General features: G+C 39.7%; 1 protein-coding gene across 1 annotated transcript; it reads right to left on the bottom strand.

The window, feature by feature from the left end:
• Nucleotides 1-3136: 3136 nt before the first annotated feature.
• LOC109466433 (vesicle transport protein GOT1B-like) lies at nt 3137-22058 on the bottom strand. The gene is made up of 5 exons (XM_019764151.1): nt 21941-22058; nt 21097-21188; nt 19089-19267; nt 17683-17764; nt 3137-3320 (listed from the first exon to the last, which is right to left on the bottom strand). The coding sequence occupies exons 1-5, from the start codon at nt 21963-21965 to the stop codon at nt 3279-3281; spliced, it is 420 nt and encodes a 139-aa protein (XP_019619710.1). The 5' UTR covers nt 21966-22058; the 3' UTR covers nt 3137-3278.
• Nucleotides 22059-22098: the final 40 nt, after the last annotated feature.

Here is a 22098-nt window from a genome sequence, read left to right as displayed (position 1 = left end):
ATTGCTACTCCTCTGTTGTTGTAGAGTAATAATTTTTTGTAAGAACAGGTCCATAGATGGTTGGTAAGGCGCTGTAACATTGTACAGAGGATTTTGTATATATGTATCCCGACTGCACCTTTTTAATGCTTTGGGGTGGTTCTATAAGAAGTTAAGGTATGGGGTATTTGAAGTGTAACAGTTGGGAATTTTGTACCGAGAACAAATTATTTCCCTGTAAGGGATGTGACAGTTTCTGTATTTTTCATATATTTTGTAAAGGTAATTATAATAGATGACTGCATGCCTATACAGAAAAGTTAACTGTATCCGTTTGCATATAGTGGATGGGTTATGAGATGTAAGTGTACACTATCCACAGTTTTTGTATGCCTGTGTAAAGTATTGCTGGTTAATAGCTTTTAAAAAGCGGTTTTGGAGCTGTAGTGCAGGTTGGTTGGTTAGACAGTAGCAGTTTACTCCGTAGAAGTACAAGTTACAACTTACATCTGATGGTGTGTTCGTTCTACTTGTTGGTACATTACAATTTTGTAAAAATTTTTGGCAGGACAGAAACTGCTGGCGTGGTGTGTTTTTATTTGTCTCTTTTCCTTTGTAGTGTATACAAAACTACGCCAAAAAGCAGTTGCAAGCAAGTGGATATGATTTTGGAAAATTATTGAAAAATCATATCCAGTTGCTTGAGTATCTGCTTTTTGGCATATCTTATTACCAGGATGTCTAACCTTCATCGACATAGACAAAACTACATTTTCACAAGACAACACTGAAATAAATTTTGATTCCAGGGTTGGGAATACAGTATCTTTAAAAATAAACCTGAACAAAGTAATGAAACCAAAGAAGAAGCTGGGTGTATTTCCTTGGATGAATGAAAATAAGGCTGTACCAATTAATTTGGTTCCCAACAAAAAAGGTTCTGAATCAACTCGAAAATGCCCATATTTTGGTCCTAACAGTTGAAGAAAGTCCTTGTCTTCCTGGTTTGTCCATCTATCAATGCAGTGGTTTGAATTCAAAGTTAAAAATACATTGTTTGAATTATAAAACAGTCTGGTATATGTTAGCTTCAAAGCTCCTAGTGTAGCATTTGGGGTACCATAGGACGCCTAGGCCTGTTGTTGCCTGTTTTTTTTCCTGTCGCTTAATTTCTTTCTGAAAAAATCTAAGAACCAACAAATGAAAAGGTACCTATAAATGCAGAAATTGACAAAAATGAAGTAAAAATTGTGTAACAAGAATTCCGTGGCAACTTCAAGGCGGTTTATTACTTTGAGTTTTACAAAAATCCTCGAAAAGAATCTGACGCTAAAGCCTGAGAATCAAACTTTGTGGTCCAAATATGACACGGCTCACAACTATTTCCTCATTTACACCATCGCATTTCACATTTCTCCATTACTTTTCATGACTTTTACAATTTGATTAAATTGTATTGTCAACAAGGCAAAACCCTGGTTACCACATCTTCACAGTCACATAAATCTCTAGTCATTTACATTCTCTCTTTCTCCACAAACATTCTAGAAACTGTTATAAATACACAAGACAAACAAGACAAAATGCCCTGACAATGCTTACAACTAGTACAAGGTGTTACTGGGACCAACACATTCATGTGTTTAGAAACACAGCTACAATTGTAAATTCAGTGTAACCACCACTATTAGCAAAATAGTTTAATCCTTAAAAATAATTTGCAACATTTTTTGAAGCAGTTTGGAAGAATTTGCAGAAGCATAACATGATGTAAATTTAACTCAGCAGCCTGAATTGATTGCATGTAAAAGTCAAACTAAAACACCTAAATAGATGTAAGTATACATGTACATTGTAGATTCCCATGTACGATGTGCTTCCTTGGCACATGTAATAAAATGCAAGAACGTCTGGTCACTTTAGGACATTGAAATCTGATGAGACATTTTCACATTATTAAGTTTCTTATACCAATGCAATGTTCTAGCCTTTTTCTGCCATCTCAATTTTTTTATTTTTGACATCATTTTGAGTGTCAAAGGAGTGACAATCCTAGGGGGGCCTGGGAAAACACTATTTTGTACATTTTGAGGGACAAATCGTGAGGCAACTTGAGCGGGAAAATTCCGTCAAATGACGGACGATGGCTAGAACACTGTACCAATGTGTCGTGGTAACTTGAGACAAATAGTTACCCAAAATAACTACATTAATTCCACAAGAAAAGTGTACTGTCTTAATGTTATCAACACATAATGCAGCTATAACGTTTTCTCACTTCAATCAGTAAGTGTGAATGACATCATTAGAAGTGAACAAAGCTAAAGTACAATAACGTACATTGCATGTGTGATAATATGACTGATTAATGTTGAGCATCATACAAAATACAGTCAGCTGTCTTTGAAGTTTGTCATTGCAATTTTCGTTCTTCTGTATTATTTGGCATCCTCTTCGTAACTCGAGAGAGAAAGAACGACATGTTGGCAATTAAACGTGCAGACCACGAAACTGCTTGTATCACGGGAGATAATTATGATTGGCAACGTCCAAATATGTTCTCATATTGAAGACGCACAAAACATATTTCTAACAATCTGAAGCCCCTGTTATACATACTATAGCCAATTGCAAATATGGTTATAAGTAGGCTGGGAGCAAGGTCGGCTGTGGTTTAGTGACGTCAGCTACTGTTCGGCTGAGCCAAAAATTTAACGTTTCATTTGGGTGTGGACAGGAGAATACGACAGGGTTGGCTCGTGGTTGGAAGTAGGTTGCCTGTGTTTGGGGTGTGTCAAATTTGACTAAAATTTAACACAAATTCAATTAGATTTGTATGGAAAGGTGACCTAAATTTGCTCTGACTGCTCCTGAACCCCAGCCAAACCTTGGTTGATTGGTCTTGGGAGGAAGGTTCTGAATGTGTGACAGGGGCTTTAGAGGAGGTTCAAATGATGATGGATAAGATACATATCCAGCATGTTGGCAGAACGTACCTTGCCTGTGTGAAACCCATCATGTATTGTGCATAGCACTTCAGCAGAACATCTAAGGTCGTATTCGCATCTGCAATGGGCAAAATTTTTTGACAACGTTGACCAACAAAAACCATGAAAAATCTAGTTTTGCAAAGGCACATTACGTTCTGCCGACATGCTTACAAATGTAGATACTGTATCTGCCTGTGATGCAAGCACTTGTTGGTCGGTGAAACTGTTATGAAGTTCTGACCCCTCGAGTTGATTTTGTTCATGTTGCAGAAAATATTGTCCTTTCTGAGGTCCCGACTCGGTTCTCTGTCACACCATCTGATGGGAGCCGTCTCCTATTTTTGCCACCAGCTGAAAAATAGAAGAGATGACAGACTTATATTTCAAGCCATTTAGACATGTGTTGTATGATAGCTTTAGAAAAATACAGGACAGTCACAGAAATGTTGTACATGTATAAAATTCAGCTGTTTTGTGATGAAAAAGGTTAGCATAGATAATCCTTTGTGGTAGTTGGTGATGTACTTGTACAAGACAGTTACATACAGTTACTGTACATGTGTATAATACTAGCAAATATTAGTATGTACTGTATACACTGTAAACTTCCTTGTTGCTGATGCCACGTGTCTGTAAGGTCACATTACCTACAACTGGTGATTGGAATTCTGAGAAAAACTGCAGTAGGCCAGTGAAATATTCAATTTAAAGGCATCCATGTAGTGTCATGTACATGTATACTGAGTCCAGTTAAAGGCAGCCAAAGGGTTTTCAGGGCAGCAAAACTGGATTTTCAAAGTCAATTTTTTTGGTCATTTAAGTTATATAAGCCCTATCCCATAGCATACTGATATCTGTGAGGCAAAATGTAGTCACTGACGGCAAACGTGTTGTAGGCTGATTCTAGCTATTTATTGGAGGTACAGTGTACCGAATGATAAAGGGAGTCTCCTCACGCAGTTTTTTGTGGCTATTTTAAACACTAAGTATGAAATTATGACAAAAATGTGCTAAGAAACGGCAGTAAATGTCAATCTCATCCAGAATATTTGCAGCCTTCAAATTACATTGGATGCCATATTTAATTACCAACATAGATTAACTTTTACTGTCCCACACTCACAACAAGTTTGCAAGTGAGCTACAAGTACTATTACCCCCTGACCCAAACCTCTGGTAGGTACCTAGGCAAACACTCACTCCTAGTCCTAAAGAGCTGCTTGACAGATAGAAAATGATTTTAATGTTTATGTGGCTACAGGGAAATTATGTCCAAAGTACATTGTACTTATCACTCTGATCCTGTGTTGCAATAAACCACTCGCAAAAACACTTAAGATATTAGATTGCCTTCCAGGTGAGAGTGGATTGCTGTACAGTCAACAGGACAAGTTTACCCCTGGGGACTCTAGCCTAGCAGCGTTCAGCCAGTTTTAGTTTTTTTCATCATCTCAATTTTGTTTGACATAACATCATGTCCAGCAGCAAAGATGTGAGGCACAACAATTCTAAGGCCACACCAATTAAATTTGTTGGTTCTCGGATTCACCTCTTCATTTTCTTCTGATTTGCAAAAAAAAAAGATTCTGGTTCTGAATCAACTCAAATATACTCATATTTTGCCCCCAACAGTTGAGGAAAGTCCTTTTCGTCTTGGTTGTTAGTTTTTCCATCTACAATGTATCAATGCAGTGGTTTTATTGAAAGTTCAAAATTCATTGTTTAGATATTAACCCAGCCTTTTGTGTTGACTTCATGGCTCCTATTGTAGCATTTGGGGCTATAAATTATAGTATAATAGGATGCCTAGACCTGTTTTTATTTTTTTTCAACCTGTCACAGACTTCATATTTTTGCTGAAAAAAATCCAAGAACCAACAAATTAAATTGTTGTGGCCTTAGAGGAAATTTTAAAATCTTGACCCTCTCTGAAATGCTATTTCCTACATTTTGAGGGGTAATTTTAGCTGGTAGACTAAGCTTAGTTATTGGCATCTCTTTCCATGTCTTCACACACCGATTTTTGTCCCTCAAAGATAACAAAAGTTTTGTCTGTCATGAACGGCAAAGTTCTGTCAAATGATGGAAAGGCAGATACTGGCTAGAACGCTGTATTGGAGTAAAATTCCTGACTAATATTTCTTATGATACCAATGATTATGAATGTCAAATGGTTCTGTGCACACTTCTTAAGTTTAATATTATTGTATATTTTGTTACAGTTTTATCTGGTTCTTTTTTTTAGTAGTAGTAGTACTAGTAGAGTGGTAGTCTCAGTGTGTCTGCCTGTGCCATGTACATGTATACATTTGACTCTACCGGTATTCCTTTCTGGAAAAACAAACAAAAACCTGTGTGCAAAAAAAAAAAAAAATAGAGAGACTTAGTGTACTTTTGAATCCAAATTCGAGTGTTGTTGCAAGTTCTCTTAATTTTTAATGTCATTGTTTAGGGTTTTTCTGTAATCAAATTATAGATCATTCACAATCTTTCCTATTCCTAAACCCTCAGGCCCAAATCCTGATCTTCTATCTCTGCACAAACACGTACCAAGAAGTTTGAGGCAACAAAAGTGAGAGTCGATCTGGTCATTACAGTTTCTCCTTATCCTGGAACATTATCATGTAGTGCTGTGTACCTAAACCCACATTTAGGTTCAGGTCCGGATTCAAATACAGAGGTTTAGGTTCAGTTCCGGACTTGTAAGTCCGGACCTAAACCCATGACATATACAAGATTGCATTGTTGGCAACCTTGCAATGTTGTCTGGGGAAAACCTTGGCCACATAACATGGAGGCCGACACTTGGCGATGCCTGATGGCAATGTTTTCTTCATTTTGCAGCACAGATTTTGCAATCTTTGGTAGGTTTTAGGTGGTTTGGAAAGAAAAGGGGTATGTGACATGTTTTTTTTTTGTAGTAAGTCTGGAATCGGTTCTTGACTTTTAGTTTTTTTTTTACTTGAACCTAAACATTTTTACAAGTCCAGAACCGGTACAACAAACCGGTACACAGCACTATTATCACCTCCAGGGGGCCCCCTGTAAACATGGCTACAGGAGGGGGGGTTAAAATACCAACACTGGTAGGGGGAGGTCAGTTATGCCCCTGGTCAGTGGTAACATGTCCGTAGACACGCACCACACATACCAGGCCACTGTCTGGACAACATGGCAGCTGAAGCAAGGTCATTCACTGGGCTCCAAGCAGATGCAGGGTTGGGAGCAGTGTTCTAGCCAGCCTGAAATTTTCTGTCATCTCAGTTTTGTTTGAGTCTTTGACGTAACATTATCAAGTCATTATCTCTTGTGTAAATCTTGTTTAAATCCTGATTGACATCCATGTCTAAGCCGTGTAACAAGTGGTTAAAACTCGTGCAAAAGTCGTGTAAACTGTCTGCACTAATCAGCTGTTATTGTATGTGGCTATCTACAACGTACAACAACACACAATCACACAAACATCTACAAACGTTTTACACAAGAAATGAACGTGATTTAAACAAGAAGTGAACAGCTTTTGCACACGTTTAATTTGGAGAAATGCACGGCTTCCATTGTAATTTACATACGTGTAGATGGGAAGTTATTGGAGATCTGTACTATATACATATCTATTTGATTCCAGAGCCTGCCAGTGTTAGAATGCACATGTAACATGCCTCTGTGCCCGTCACATCCAGCTCTTTATTTTCCCCTGCTGAGTTGGAACATTCCTGAAACAACTGGCTCCAAACAGGGGCAGCCTCTTTATGAGCAGCTGTCAATCATCATGATTGACATGAAGGATGGCACCACACAAGTGTCCAACTCTGGTAGAACAAAGAGGGTTCCAATCTGCCGAGCTGCACGTACATCACCGTAATAAAAGTGCGACACACTTGTAACAAATGGAAAGAAGAATCATACATGATGTCCCTAACCAAAGCTAGGTTGCTCGTTTTTACCTTATTAGTCAGAGTGAGGAAAATGGACAGTGGACACAACAGTGGGACCTAAAACCTGAACCCCCTTGTTTAAGTCATGCTGCACCAGATTGTTCTTTTTCTGCTTTTTGTATAATAACTCGCGTTGCCAAGTTCGTGCCCAACAAAGGAGGGCTATAAGGTGCATGTACCAAGATGGGCACTACCTGGGTTTGAACCCAGCGTTCAGTGCTGCCGCCAGCCTGGCTTAACTAGTATATTGGAAGTCAGGCATGTGGATCGGCGGATTGGTTTGTTCCGGAGAAGTCGCAATTGGTGGTAGTGGATCGCACTCGACACGTTTGACGACATTCAATGGTATACTGGTACTATAGGTGAGGTATTTGGACAGAAAATAGCGTATCAAGACCCATCTGCATAATGATCAGTGACATCTTACTTCCTTCGCTGGCAACTGTTCACTTGAGACGGAGGAAACTCCATCTCGGACCCCCCACTGAAGGATCCCACGATAGGGTCCGAGGTGGTAGTGACAACAATTCTAGGATTACCGTTGCCAGAAACATCTTATTACCTTCGCCAAGAAGGTTATGTTTTCAGGGGCGTTCGTGTATGTGTGTGTGTGTCTGTCTGTCTGTCTGTCTGTCTGTCTGTCAACACGATAACTTGAGAAGGTCTTGATGGATTGTCTTGATACTTGGTAGGTGGGTAGGTCTTGATGAGACCTCAAAATGATTAGATTTTGGGCCACCTGGCGGCTTGTCATGGTACTGCAGCAGAACTTCCGGTTTTGATATCTCAAGATCCAGACATGCTTGGGTGACGAAATTTAGATGGTAGATAGCTCTTGTGCTGGGGATAAAGTGACATGAGTTTGAGCCCCCTAGTTGCTTGCTCTAGAACTGCAGGGGGGGTTTAATGGACAAATGTTTAAAGGGGGATAACTCAAGAACCGATTGATGGATCATCATGATTTTTGGTATGTAGGTAGCTTGAGTGATGCTTGACATAATGATATTACAATTATGCAAATATGGATGTAATTTGCATAATTAATGAGGAAATTATATTATCAGCTGCATTCCATAATAGGAAGTTCAAGCTTGTGACATATGTTATTAAGAATGAGAGAAACACAGGCAGATATCGATTATGCAAATGAAGAATTAATTTGCATAATTAATGAGAAAATATTATAATTGCATAGTGGTAACTGCCTGGAATTTTATACTTGGGGTGTTTGAAAGTTAAGTTAAGGTGAACATAATTAAACATAACTTATTCTAATAAGCACCTCATTTGCATAATTTATGAGAAAATTTCATCATGGCATTCTTTGTTAAGATAAGACTGTCTTTTGGTGGAGAATATGATCAACAGATATAATTCATGCAAATGAAGATCTTATTTGCATAATTAGGGGGATTAATATATAATTTCTTAATCATAAAAGGTCTCGGACCGGAGTTTTTTTCACGATTTTGGATCCGGCGGACACCCTCAGACCGAAGGGCTATAACTCCGCCAAAAAAAGTACGCCGGGAAATCTCATTACATCAGTCAACGGAGGTTTCCAGCCGGCTTCCGATACAATTTTGGTTATTGTCCGTCGACTCTATAATTTGGGTAGAAACTGTAGTTAAACGTAAATTTTGGATACGAAAAATGTAGTTTTTTTGCAGTTTTTTCAACGGACCTGCTTGGAAAAAACGAATTTTCCCAGGCTAACGGCTTATATGCTGAAATAGCTTACTACTTCCTGTTTCTGAAAAACAGAAAAAAAATATAGGTTGTTGCGATAAGTTTTTCGCAAAATCCGGTGACGCGAACCCCTAGAAATTCCACATAGAACGCAGCTATTTGGGTCATCAGGCGACAAACCGCATCACCCTTGCTCGCGGACTAATACCAAAAACGCTTCGCTGGCCGTCCAACTTCACCGCGCCGAAAAACACTACAATCCCAAGGCTTTTTGATCAATTCAAAACCTAGTTGAAAATCTACAGCGATCGCCGAGCTATGGGGAGCCAAACCTAGCGTGACAACCTCGCAGATCCGGCGATTTACTGCGCACTATTTGGAACCCTGGTCAGAATTAAACTCCGACCCGGAACCAAAAGCTAACATCATTTGGCGAAGGTATGAGATCGTGGAACTCTAGTTTGCACGATGATTCAATCGTCATCAGTCTAAAGTTGGCCTAACTGGGATTCAAACCCAGAACCTTCAGATTCCAGAATCCACAACCCTAGCCACAGGACCACCTTGCCACCTGCTATGCCAGTTTGACCCAGTTTTCCCCAAAAGGTCCAGCCCAGGATGTGACATGTGCAGCTCATTTTTCACACGTCAGAACTGTGCTGGAGCTGACATGACATGACGGATGAGTCTCATTTCTACTCAAACCTGCGCCTTTTGGGTTGATTAGCTGCCACTGGTACTGAGGGATCCATATGGCTCCAAATTCACTTCTGGGGAATGTGCACTGGTGCATCTAACTTAAAAGATTTAGGTCAATGTTCTATCCAGCATTTGTCTTGGATATGACTATAAATTTTGCCCAATCACTCATCTTGGACAGAAAAAAATTGGTGTGTAAAAAGATGTTATTAACTTATGCTTGAAGGAAATAGTGTTTCAGCAAGGAGGTTAAAAAGGAGAGAGTCAAGATTTAAAAATTTCCAGGGGAGTACACCCAGGACCCTCATACTCCTAGGATTCCTGCACCTTTGGTGTTCTACATGATGTTTACCTTAAACAAATCTTTAGATGACAAAAAAAAATTCAGCCTGATTAGAACAGTAATTATTTATGTGCACAATATAAGATATATCAGCAAAACCTGCTGACACAGTTTTAACCCTTGTCCTGCTGTGCGCAACATATGTCGCGCGGCACATACAGTACCATCTATATAACACCCTGTATAGGTACGATTTGGGGGTATTTCTCGTGCAACGCATCACACCGCAGCGAAACGCAACGAATGCGGAAGTAACTATGCCACTGCAGGGCAAAAAAAAAATTGGGGGCTATGATCTAATTAAGACATGAAATTATTGAAAAATATTGTGCCAGGAATGCCAGCAGGACAAGGGTTAAGATTTGAGAAATTCTGATGACCCCAAATCCCATAGTATAGCTACATGTGTAGTACCGGTATACAAAGGCTCGGTTGTTTTTCTAAATTTTTTTAAATACTTACATGTCAAGAACATGCTGTATGCTTGCAATACTTACCTGTATATATCATGTACATGACTTTGTATACTAGTGCTGTTTTGTGTTCTATGAATTAGACAACACAAGAACAACTATAGATTGGCTTAGGCCACACTGACTTAATTTTATGGATGACATCCACGCGCGCACTGATTTGCAAAAAAAAAAAAGATCCATGGTACATGTAGTTAGCGACAATACGGACTCTGGTATTCCTCGAGGATGACACTGATGGCACCAAAGATTCACGACTCAAGAACTTAGTACATACATTGTACGTACAGTACCAATTTATAAATTATGCAAAAGGCAGCAAGTGCCGGCTTGTCGTGTACGTCGCTATTCGTACTGCTGTAAATTCACAATACCAGCTTTGTATTCCTGTGGTTTAGTAGCATTTTTATTTTGGCCTGATTTTTTTTAATTTGCCCGCGTGCACTAGTTTGGGGGTCTTAAGAGGATGTCATCCATACAATTAAGTCAGTGTGGCCGTACTTATAATCATTAGGACTATCTTCAGTTGAAATGAACATCTGTGTGTTAAGCCAGGAATTGACTGTCTGACATAACAGGATTGAGAAGGGGATTGCAGGAAGCGTTGATACATGGCAATTACCAAAGTTAGCACCAGACCTGACCCACATTACTGCACATACACATGTTCCTGTCCAACATGACACATAACTCAAGTACAGGAAAGCTCCAAATATGGTCCTGACCATGCTGCAGTGATCAGTCTGGAGGATTTTCTCAATTCATCTCAATTTTCTTTGATGTTACATCATGTTGCGCGCTGAGGGCATCTCAACATTAAAATCTTGTCCATGTCAAACACTATTTAAAACTTTTGATACAGCAATATAAAGTTCTCTCACCTAGAGCTTTCGACCAGTCACTCTGGTCCTTTGACCCAGTGTTAACGTCACACTTCAAAGAAGCCAAGTGACAAGCTTCACTGGGTCAGTCTACTCAGAGGAAGACCAGAGTGACTGGTCGAAACTGTTCTAGGTCCTTGGTGAGAGAACTTTATTGTGTTGGATCAAGGACATTATACAGAATGGTTGGAACAAAAGTTATAACATTAAGCATGTAACTACCAACACTGATGAACTTTCATGACACTGTTTCCTGCATTTTGAGGGGCAAATTTTGCTGGTAGACTAAACTTTAATTTAGTTTAATGACATCTCTTTCAAATTCCATATCTTTACATGTCGATTTTTGTGATGGACTGGGCAAAATTTTTGTCAGTCGTGAGCAGCAAAGTTGAGTGAGCAACAAATGATGGAAAAAAATGGATGCTGGCTTGAACAGGAAAATCAGGTGTTTGAAAAGGGTCATAATTATAAGTGGCATTAATATATCACAGAAATGTGCAACCACCTGGTCCATTGACCTAAATTTTACCTAGATTTCCTCATTGAATTAATCCTCTCCCTACTCCCATCGTGTTAATGACTTCCTGGTATTAAAAGGTTATGAAAAAGGACAATTTGTCATCCATGACCTTTGGTCTGATACATGCAGGAGGCTTGTACCAGGTGCACTAGGACTAAGTAAGGTTATTCTGGGGTGGATTCATCAGATAAAACAAGATACATGACCTTCTTTTCAAACTTTTTACGATGAACCAAATGTTGCAGTCAACTGTAAAATTCCCCAACATTACTCTTAAACATGAAAGCTACACCCCAAATCTAGAAAACTAAATGGAACATACACGAAGATGCTGCAAGTAGTTTTAATACACCATGGTGGAAACATACTACTAATGAACAGCTATACGGTTCGCTACCAAATGTAACTACAGTAGTCAAATGTCGACGAGTAAGCGTGGCCGGTCATGTTGGACGTAGCAAAGAACCAGCCAGTAGGCTTCTACTAAACTGCATTCCTTGTCTGTTGCCTACATTTCAAAAGTGAATATTGAAGAATAACAGTTCCTCATACTTGGTAAACTGTCTTAGCCAGTCCCCCACCGATGTCAACACGCCTGGTTGTGTGTAAGAAAATCCCAACATCCTGGATTTTCAGTGTTGTAACTTCACGATCGAAACAATAAATTCTGCAGGACAGTAGTCATACAATGTCATGAATTTGCGGTGGAGAGGACATTGAAAAAAAAAACCATAAAAATTGAACCACCGCAAAAGTTTCATAATAAAAATTAAATTGTTCTCCAACTCAAGAAAGATGACTCACCAGGAATTTTTGACCGAATCACTCGGTCCTCTGCTACCTTCACTCAACCGGGACGGGGGGCGCTACTGACTTCTGACGAACTTTGACCCAGTGCTGACATCACACTTAGGTAAAAGTCACGGGTCAGAAACCTGATGAAGACCGAGTGATTCGGTCGAAAATTCCGGTGAGTCATTGTCTTCGTCAGAAGAACTATGAAATTGTCTCGCCGGATTGTGGGTGACTGCTGATTTAGCGGAATAACTCTTGAAGTCATTACTCTACGTCCATGATTTTTGGCAGGCTGAATACCGTTGTTGAGGGGAAAGTCAAGTGCAAGTTTAAGCTTCGTGGAAGGTCCGTACGTCACTGCAGCAGATTTTTTGTGTTTGTGGCTTGTGAGCAAAATAACTCATGTACATTTAAATAGATGTTCATGGTTTTTGGTAGGCAAGCCGCCATTGTAGAGGCCAAGGTCAAGTTCAAAAACAGGCCTCGTGGGGGGTCCCAATGTCGCTGCAGTGGACCTTTTCTGTCAGATATATAATGATTTACCCCCACCAACCTCTGCATTGATTCAGATGGCAGACAGCTGTTCTCTGTGATCAATTGCTTACAATGGAGGGGCTGTCCTATAAATACTGTGGGGGTGGAGGAAAAGTTGGACATGCGTCAGGCAGGTTATTCCCTAAATTGTAAGGCCAGACCAAGTAATTTTTATGGATGATGTCCACTGCAGACCTTAAATTTATTGCAAAAGTGCCATAAAATACATGACGTCGGAGGACAGTTTAATTTTCATTATGTATTTTACCAACTCAGATGGACTTTCGTGCTAGGGAAAGTTTTATGATTTACCGTACTTCCACCTCTCATCACTCCTGTGCTGATTAGATGAGGTTAAAGTATGGAGTGACAAAGCTGTTAGGGTGGATACTCATGTCAGGTACCCCACGGGACATTGCAAGCCATTCTATCAAGGCTGACAAGCAGAAAGGGGGGCAATTAGCTGGTAGGCTCATGGTATGATCAATACCCCCCTCTAGGGCTAGGGCAGGGGGTTAGGGCGATGCAAAGTAGTGGAGTTTTGTTAAATTATCAAATTGATATGAAAATAGATTGATGAAGCTTAAATGTACTATCAAACAAGTATTTAGTTGAAGAATTACATGTATTAACTTTAGGCAGATGTTGGGTCCCCGACCCTCAGACATGAGGGTCGGGGACCCTCCTTTTGGGTAGGAATTCATGTCAAAGCTTATCATGTTGGCATGGTCAAACCAGGATGAAATGAAAGATAATCAACCTGAGGATTTTCAGGATGGAAATTTCTGTTGCCCCCAGTTTAGAAATACCAAAGATAGCCATTTTTGCAAAGTGGCTGCCTGATCTGAGTGAACTACATGTGTGTTAACAGCGCCCTCTAGTGATGACAAAGCATACTGCAGCTTTTCCAGTAGCATGATGACTATTGTATTGATGCTTGAGCTAAAATACAAATACACCTTTTGAAAAGGGGGCAACAAAATTGTTGATGCCTCAGAATCTTAAAAATTACTTATTATCAGTATAAGAGATACAGTAAAATTTCATAACATCACAGATTGCCACATGTTTGGCCATTGTATATCAACGAACCAACAAACATGTTCATTTACATACAGGTATACTAGTACTATGACATTATGTCATTATATTATGTAACATATACATGTAGGACCTACTGGGAATCCTAAATGTACAAGTATGTGTACATGTACATGTATATATACCGAATGTAATACATTTTGTTCATTTAGTACAATGTACAGAACAGCTGTAACATAATTCCATTTATGTTAAACCTGGGCCTTGATAACGTTTTACACGCAGGGCTGGAAATACTGGGTGCATGTGCACCTTAATTAGTGCACCCAAAATTGGAGCTGTGCACCCAATTTTTTTCTGTGGGTGCACTAGTGCACCTTAATATTTTTGTAGGCTTATGTACGTCAAGATGTTAAATGTATAGTAGTAAATAGCATATCATTAATATCTGTGCCAGAAAAATAATAAAATCTTTCTTGTAATACTTTTCTTTAAAAATGAAACCATTACTTTTTGCTGACATTCTGACAAGCCCATGTGCCTGTCACAGAAATGCCTGTAAGGCCTCACTGACTTAATTGTCTGGATGACATCCTCTGAAGATCCCCAAACTAGTGCGCGCGGGCAAATAAAATAAAAATCCGGCCAAAATAAAAATGCTACTAAACCACAGGAATACAAAGCTGGTATTGTGAATTTGCAGCAGTACATAGCGACATACAAGACAAGCTGGCACATGCTGCCTTTTTGCAGAATTTATGAATCAGTTATGAGTTCTTGAGTCGTGGAGCTTTGGTGCCATCGGTGCCATCCTCCAGGGTAACCACCAGCTCTGTATTGTCGCAAAGTACTATGGAGTACCCAGGCCTAGAGCCAGGCCAGACGTGATTTTTTTTTGTTGAGAACAGGCAAAAATCAATGCGGGCGTGGATGTCATCCAGGCTTTTAGCTAGGATTTTTTTGTTTGGTGTCCATTTTCAACCATTTTCGCATGTCGCTAGATGTCGTTGTTGCGACGGCCATGCAGACATGCTAAGTCACCGCATGTCGCTAGATGTCGTTGTTGCGACGGCCATGCAGACCCGTTTTTAATCGAGTGCACTTTTTACCATTTATGCCTTGGACGTTTGTATACTTTCCATTATGGTTGCTAATTTCAAAATCATAGTTCTATTAATGTTGCATAACAAAGCTGCTGACAAAACAAACTTAATTTGTCTTGAACAATAACTTGATTTTATTATTTGCCAAAAATGTTGATAAAGACATGCATGTCTATAATCAAGGATTCACAGTAATCAAGGATTTTAATAAACTGCATAAATTATGTCAATGAGCATTAGCAGTGTGGATTAGTCTAGATGTTCAGATTTCCATTAGCCGGCAGTCCAGAGGGTCACACGTCCGACCAATCAAGGCGCTGCAGGCAAAGCTTATTAAAAGCCTCCTTTTCAGGCGTTCCCGGATCGGTGTTTTTGTGTGTGTGTGTGTGTGTGGGGGGGGGGGTATTTTCTGACCAAACGTAGATCGCACGCAATAGAAGCTCCGGCCTACATAGCTGTCCGTGGAACTATTGATATTACCTGGGTGCCTAACTTTCACCAACATGTCTTTTGTATTTTAGGAAATTAATTAATTAATGAGTGAGTGTTTAATTAACTTAAATAGGTATTGCATTGTTTGGCAAGGTATTTTCCATTGACAATTTTTAATGGATCAGGTTGATCAGATGATATAATGTAAACAATTATATATGATTAGTAAAAGATGACTTTTGAAGTTCTCTTCGAGTATTATTTTAGGGTTGAATCAGGGTCAACGCGAAAAAAAATCACGATCCGGTGATCGACATCATGCCCCCCCGCACACTTCATGTGTTCTAAATACCCGTCTTCAGTCTGCAATTTGCAGATAGATTTTCAAGATTGGAGGATAAAAATTACACAATCTGCAATTTGAAGAATGAAAAAAAAAACTATGGTCCTCACAACTTCATATTCCCTTTCTTTGACCCGCCCGGCGCCCAAATCCCGCTGCGATTCAAGCCGCGGCGGCTTCCCGAGCCATGCAAATAAACCTAGTCCTGACGTCACAGCCTCCGATTTCCACCGAGCCAGCCCCGAGCGCATGCCGACAGCGAGGGATGTGGCTCAGATTTCCGACGATTTCCTTATTTAGATCATTTGGAAGACTTCGGGTAGCAAACAAAATGGCCGCCATGCACATGATTTTATACTAGTAGCTTCGCTTCTCAACCGAAATGAGGAAGTTTAACCTCATTTGCAGACTTTAGCGGCCATGGAGTTGATTTGGGGAAGTGCTGAGACGCGATTTCGCTACGGCATATGGGATTTTGCCGCGGAGGGAGTTACGTACGCCGGCAAAAACTTGCTTCAGCGATCGGCTCCAGAAATATTTATCTTTATGCTGCCGCTCAAGTCTTCGAAGGTGGTTTAACGAAGTTTATATAAATAATAAAGCCACTTTGCATAGATCGATCTCCGTTTTCTTGCGATGGTATGAAAATTCAAGTACAGTATATTTTCAAAACGTTTGATATTTCTTTGTTCGTTGTCACATGTTGTTTATTTATCTTATTGTCATGTACAGTTACCAGCGTGAGTCTGAGTCGAGCCATTGTTCTTATGTGGCCGTTAGCACATGTTGTTTAAACAGACAGCAACATTGAAGAAAAGAACCGAGTTAACAGACGTCGGCACGTTCCTTGAAGTCAGGTTTCCCGCCGTATTTAAATAAGAAATGTGTGGGCCCGCGGCGTTTTGAAAAGACGCGACGCGCTTTGGAAAGACCCCGCGCCGTGGCTCATTCAAATTAGCTACATTTTTTGCTAAGTTTAATGTCTTCACCCACGATTTTTGACCGTCAATGTTGACGGTAAGGACTTAAATTTTTACCGTCCGACGGGAAAAATACCGTCAATTGACGGTAAAACGGGCGCTGGCTAAAGCCCTGGTTGAATGTCACGAGGTTGTAAACTTAGATGTTGGGGACAAAGCCATAGAAGAGATTTTGAATAAAATTATATATATATATTAACGTTACTTATAATTTAAGTTAAAATGTACTTTTGTGTCTCATTTTTTTATTCTGTTAAAAAGACTCTTAAAAGAGAGAAAACAGGTTATAAACTGTTATATACTTGATTTTTGTAATGTTTTAAACTTAAAGAGTTGAAATATAGAAGTGCATGTTCTCTCATTATATGCAATGTTGATGAGAACTAGAACCATTTATATAACTTAGGTAAATTGAAATGCTAGGATGGGGAAAATGCTAGAATGCATTGCACTACGGTACGTTCCACCACCATATACTCCTCAACCATCCACCAGTTCGTAAAAACTGTAAGCCTGTAAGCGGCGAAAATGGTCAGCTTTTTCAGAAGCACTTGTTTTAATTGTATGCAGTATGTGCAGCAAAGACTTGAGGTGTGCGAGCTTTATAGGGGGCTTTAAAAAGTTAAATTCATAATGCTCGCAATCACTACTTTCTGCAGTTTGAGGTGCACATTTTGAGGAATTTGAGTTTTTCTTCTTCAGTAAACCATCATTTTTGTATTTATAGTAAGGCTGAAGGGAGGCATGTGTGCATGGCAGGGGTTGGGAGTGGAAAAAATAGGGCGTCTTTAGGGTGTCCTACCAAAAAGTTAGGGTGTCCAATTCATTTTCAGTACAGGGTGTCCAAAAGACACCCCTGGATACCCCCTAGCTAAAAGCCTGATGTCATCCATAAAATTAAGTCGGTATGGCCTAAGGTGACATGTTGAGAAGACTGACCGTACTGATGCCTGGCAGGTCCAACACCATCCCCAGTACAGGAATCCTTCTGATGAAACTGATGGCTACTGGGAAGAAACCACTGTAGAACACAAACACATACAGACATCTTCAGCATGGGTATTACAACATTTCTGCACCAAAAATCTACATATTTTAACTGAAAAATAGTCAGTGCCACTGTGATTGTGATTTACTTCCACTTTTCAACATATCACTAGTAAAATCTCTTTGAGTACTCTAGCAGACAGTTGAGATCTCATCACAAAGGACAAGACCAAAAGAGAGCTAGAACTTTGTAGAAGAGATCTGTCCCCATTAGAAGAGACTCCAAAGAGAACTTCAGTAGATTCCTTCTTGACACCTAAGGTTGGACCCCCTCAGATACCATCAATTGTTATGAACAATAGGTAATTAAACTTGGTATTAGAGTCTAACCTTAACAATGACATAAAAACAACAGTCATGTCAGCCATGTTTTCACAGGTGATTTTAAAAGAGACTTTTTAAACAATGGGAAATTATGTAAGAAAACAGTTGAAAAAAGAGACTTGTAAGAGACTGCAAGAGAATTTGGGACAACAATGCCTAATCCAAAGAATTTATCAATTGTCCACTAGGGTACTCAAAGAGATTTATCCTTCTACTATTTTTGTGCAATCATCTCCAAACAGCCTACATGAGGCACACTAAATTTGTGGTACCACCACAAATTATTAGGATGTAAACAAACAGACAGAACTGATTACACTACTCCGTCGGAGGTCACTGACCTTTATGGAGAACCACCTTGAGTAAAGAAGCTCTTTTTACACAACCAAGTCTTTTAATCACAGCTGACGTTTTGGTGACCGTCTGTCACCTTCATCAGGGCAATTCTGACTGGTTCACATTGCACTGCAGCACAGGTGTCACTGCTATAGATGCATTCCCAAATGTAAAATAATTACATATTTGCAATGTGAACCAGTCAGAACTGCCCTGAGGTAGGTGACAGATGGTCACCGAAACGTCGGCTGTGAATGAGACACTTGGCCCTTGTTCATGATTCAAAATCTGTTACAAATCGATTCTGTTGGGCCATGAACCGATATGAACCAAACTGTGACCTTACGTACCCGGATGTACGCCGGAACGATTCGCGACCGCGCGTTCATGATAATCAGTGATTGCAATTCGACAACGCAAAACATTTCTGTATCGTTTCAGACCACCTTAAGAAGTGGTTCAAAATAAATAGCAATGGAACCGGAATGGAGCGTTCATGTATCGATTTTTTTTTTTATTCCACTCGATTCACAACAGATTTTGAATCATGAACAGGGCCTTAGTTGTGTAAAAAGAGTTTCTTTACTCAGTGACTTACCAACCTGATGAAACTATTCCCAGATGGAGAAGCACCTTACCTAAAGAGTAGTACAAAACCGTAGAGCTCCACACACATGCCGATGACAGGCCAGCCCACCAGCACCACCAGCATCCCCCCCACAAACGCAGCTGTCCCCTTCATCTTGTGCCTCTGGAAGAAGAATCTGTATGTCCGCTCCATCCCGATCACAAACGCAAGCCCTGAGATGAACAGGATCTACAGAGAGGAAGAAGAAGATTTTTAACAAGACTGGCAATGAAAACATACATTGCCATGGCGACAGTGGTTGCTGTTAGGGTTATTGTTTGCATGGCACTGCCATCATTTCATGATTTTGAGGAAGACTTGGTACCTGTTATTGTTAAGTCTAGACAGATACTGAGTGCACTCCTCCCCTGAGTGTATAGTGAATGAGCCCCGGGGTCACAGAAAGTAGGGCATCCAGGGCAGACAGGTTTTCCCAAGGGTTTCCAGGAATTTGGGCATAGATGTGGGTCTGCAAACAGAGCTGGGAGACATTCCTGTGGACATTCCAAGCCTGTGGACAAATTGCTAGAATTCTTGCAAATTGCACACAATACTGTACATGTACCATTAGGCTCCTCCCCGAGATGTCGCCAAAAATTTATTTCTTTTATTCCCAAGTTGGTGATTCTACCAACAGAGATCCAGATCAGAGTCTCTGTCAAGAGAAACTCTGGTCAGCACCTCTGCTGGTAGAATTGGCGGCAGAGAGAATGAAATCTACTAACATATAATACGGATCAAACATTCAATCACATTATGGGTACCAACTGATGTTATTGTGCTTGCCATAAAACCTAAATATGTTTTAATGCTGTACCTGTATGAATTTGGTACTGAACATGAATCAGAGAGACTCCGATCGGGATCTTGTTTAATTACTAGAATCACTGAATCTACCAGATCAAAGTCTCTATACCCTGGCTGACATACATGTATACCGGTATATGTAAGTCTAGTGCTGTGTACCGATTCGCTGGACTAGTTCTGGACTTATAAAAATGTTTACTAATAGGTTCAAGTCCAAAAAAACCTAAAAGTCAAGAACCGATTCTGGACTTATTACAAAAAATACCATGTCACACTCTCATACCGCTTTTCTTTCCAAACCACCTAAAACCTTCCATTGATTGCAAAATCTGTGCTGGCAAAATGAAGAAAACATTGCCATCAGGCATCGTCAAGTTTTGGCCTCCATGTTATGTGTCCATGTAGTTTTGTCTATATACAGTAACATTGCAAGGTTGCCAACATGCAATTTTGTATATGCCATGGGTTTAGGTCTGGACTTGCAAGTCCGGAGCTGAACCTAAACCTCTGGATTTGAATCCGAACCTGAACCTAAATGTGGGGTTAGGTACACAGCACTACATGTATGCAAGTCCCCTCAGACATGTACTAGTATGTTGGAGGGGAACGGGTTTTCTGCGCGTGAAAAACTTGCGCATGAAAAACTTGCGCATGAAAAATTTGCGCGTGAAAAATAAAAGTCCCAGAAATACGTTAAAAAATATGCAGTACCAAATTCTTAGGCAGGAAAATGTTGTCCTCTGGTATAATTTTCCCTCTGTTAGCCAAAATTTTGGTTGAAAATGTAGGTCCCTTGGAAATAAGCTAATTTGCATACCTTCTATAAAACCTGAACTTTTGAAAATCACTTGAATTTATAAGAAATACATGGAAAAGTTACTAGTATGAGGTTTAGGATGGCAAAATGTAACAATCTGAAGCTTTTCTCCATTCTAGAACTTTGAATTCATGAAAACTTAACCTTTCAAAATCACCCGAAATCACAGAAAAATGGACAAAACAATGCTTTGTAGTCTAAAATACAAGCAAAATGATGTTAAATTTTTATTTTCTTGTCTTTTTTCCAACTTTTAAGCTTAAAACCTCAAAACAGCAAAAAGTTTTCAAATCCCTTGGGAATCAGCTTATTTGCATATCTTCAAGCGCAGATTTTTCACGCGCAAGTTTTTCACGCGCACAAAACCCCATCTCAGTTGGAGTGCGATACTTACATTTCCTATAGCTAACAAGGCGGTATCGAAGAACAGCAACATGCCCAGGAGCAGGAAAAATGTTCCAAACCCTGTCAGCCCTATGCCGATCTCTGGAAGAGGTAACAACTTCATGGTTAGGCCTAGGAAAATCAATGTTATAATTTATATAGATGTAGATTCCTTCAGGCCAGGTAGGAGTTTCCAGTTTCAGTTCTGAAAAAACTAAGGATCTTCTTATTTTTTTATAAATTTTTTTGTTACATTTTGGCCAAAATGATCCAACAAATAAAGTTTATAACAATTCATTGGGACTATCTCAAGGACCCGTCCACCTGTTTACTTGTGGACAAATATTTCACCCTATTTACAGGATTTTGGGGATTCGAAATTCAGACGTCAGGTCCGTCAGATAAACAATGTTATAGCCTTACCTGCAATCATTAACCATTACAAAATTATTATAGTAGAAACAAACGGAATAAACATAATTTAGTTTGTATAATGTGTACATGTCTTTGCAGGAATTCGTTTGCAGCTATCACATCCTGAATTAATTACACAAATTATAGCACAAATATGTTCCATATGCATAATCCTATAGTATATGATAAAGTATATTCATTCCTATGTTATGCTGACTTCAACATGGATGCGAGAACGTAAAATGAAATCGCTTGTGAAAATATTTCTACTGAAGCCTTTGGCCAAATATTTACTGTATTTGTTGTTGTTGACGTGTTGTTACTTCTTGTGAATTTCTTCTCCCCCCTCCCCACAAATTACGATTTATATTGGAGGAAATTATCCTATGAAAGTTTAATCAAACGCAGCCATTCCAAACAAACGGGAGACCAATACTTACTTTGAAAATCCGAAATCGGCAACATTTTTGGGTCAGAAAGTCAAAATTTGCGGGAAAATCTGGAGAAATGTGAATTTTTGTCTCTGGCGCCACGTCTTGAGCCGGTGTGTGATGACGTCATCACAGCACAGATGGAGAGACAAGATCTATCCTCCACT

The sequence above is a fragment of the Branchiostoma belcheri genome, unplaced genomic scaffold, assembly GCF_001625305.1.
Source record: "Branchiostoma belcheri isolate BF01 breed outbred unplaced genomic scaffold, Haploidv18h27 scaffold167, whole genome shotgun sequence".
NCBI classification, from domain to species: domain Eukaryota; kingdom Metazoa; phylum Chordata; class Leptocardii; order Amphioxiformes; family Branchiostomatidae; genus Branchiostoma; species Branchiostoma belcheri.
Note: the sequence above shows the minus strand (reverse complement) of the source record. Positions and strands in the feature narration are given on the sequence as shown.

What these genes read in the sequence shown, in the direction of transcription:
- LOC109466433 (XM_019764151.1), bottom strand. Translation starts at nt 21,965, where the DNA reads ATGTTGCCGATTTCGGATTTTCAAA. An exon ending in GGTTTTGTACTACTCTTTAG is followed by an intron (nt 17,765 to 19,088) that starts GTAAGGTGCTTC and finishes TGTGTTCTACAG; the next exon opens with TGGTTTCTTCCCAGTAGCCA. An exon ending in ACCTGCCAGGCATCAGTACG is followed by an intron (nt 3,321 to 17,682) that starts GTCAGTCTTCTC and finishes TCTATTTTTCAG; the next exon opens with CTGGTGGCAAAAATAGGAGA.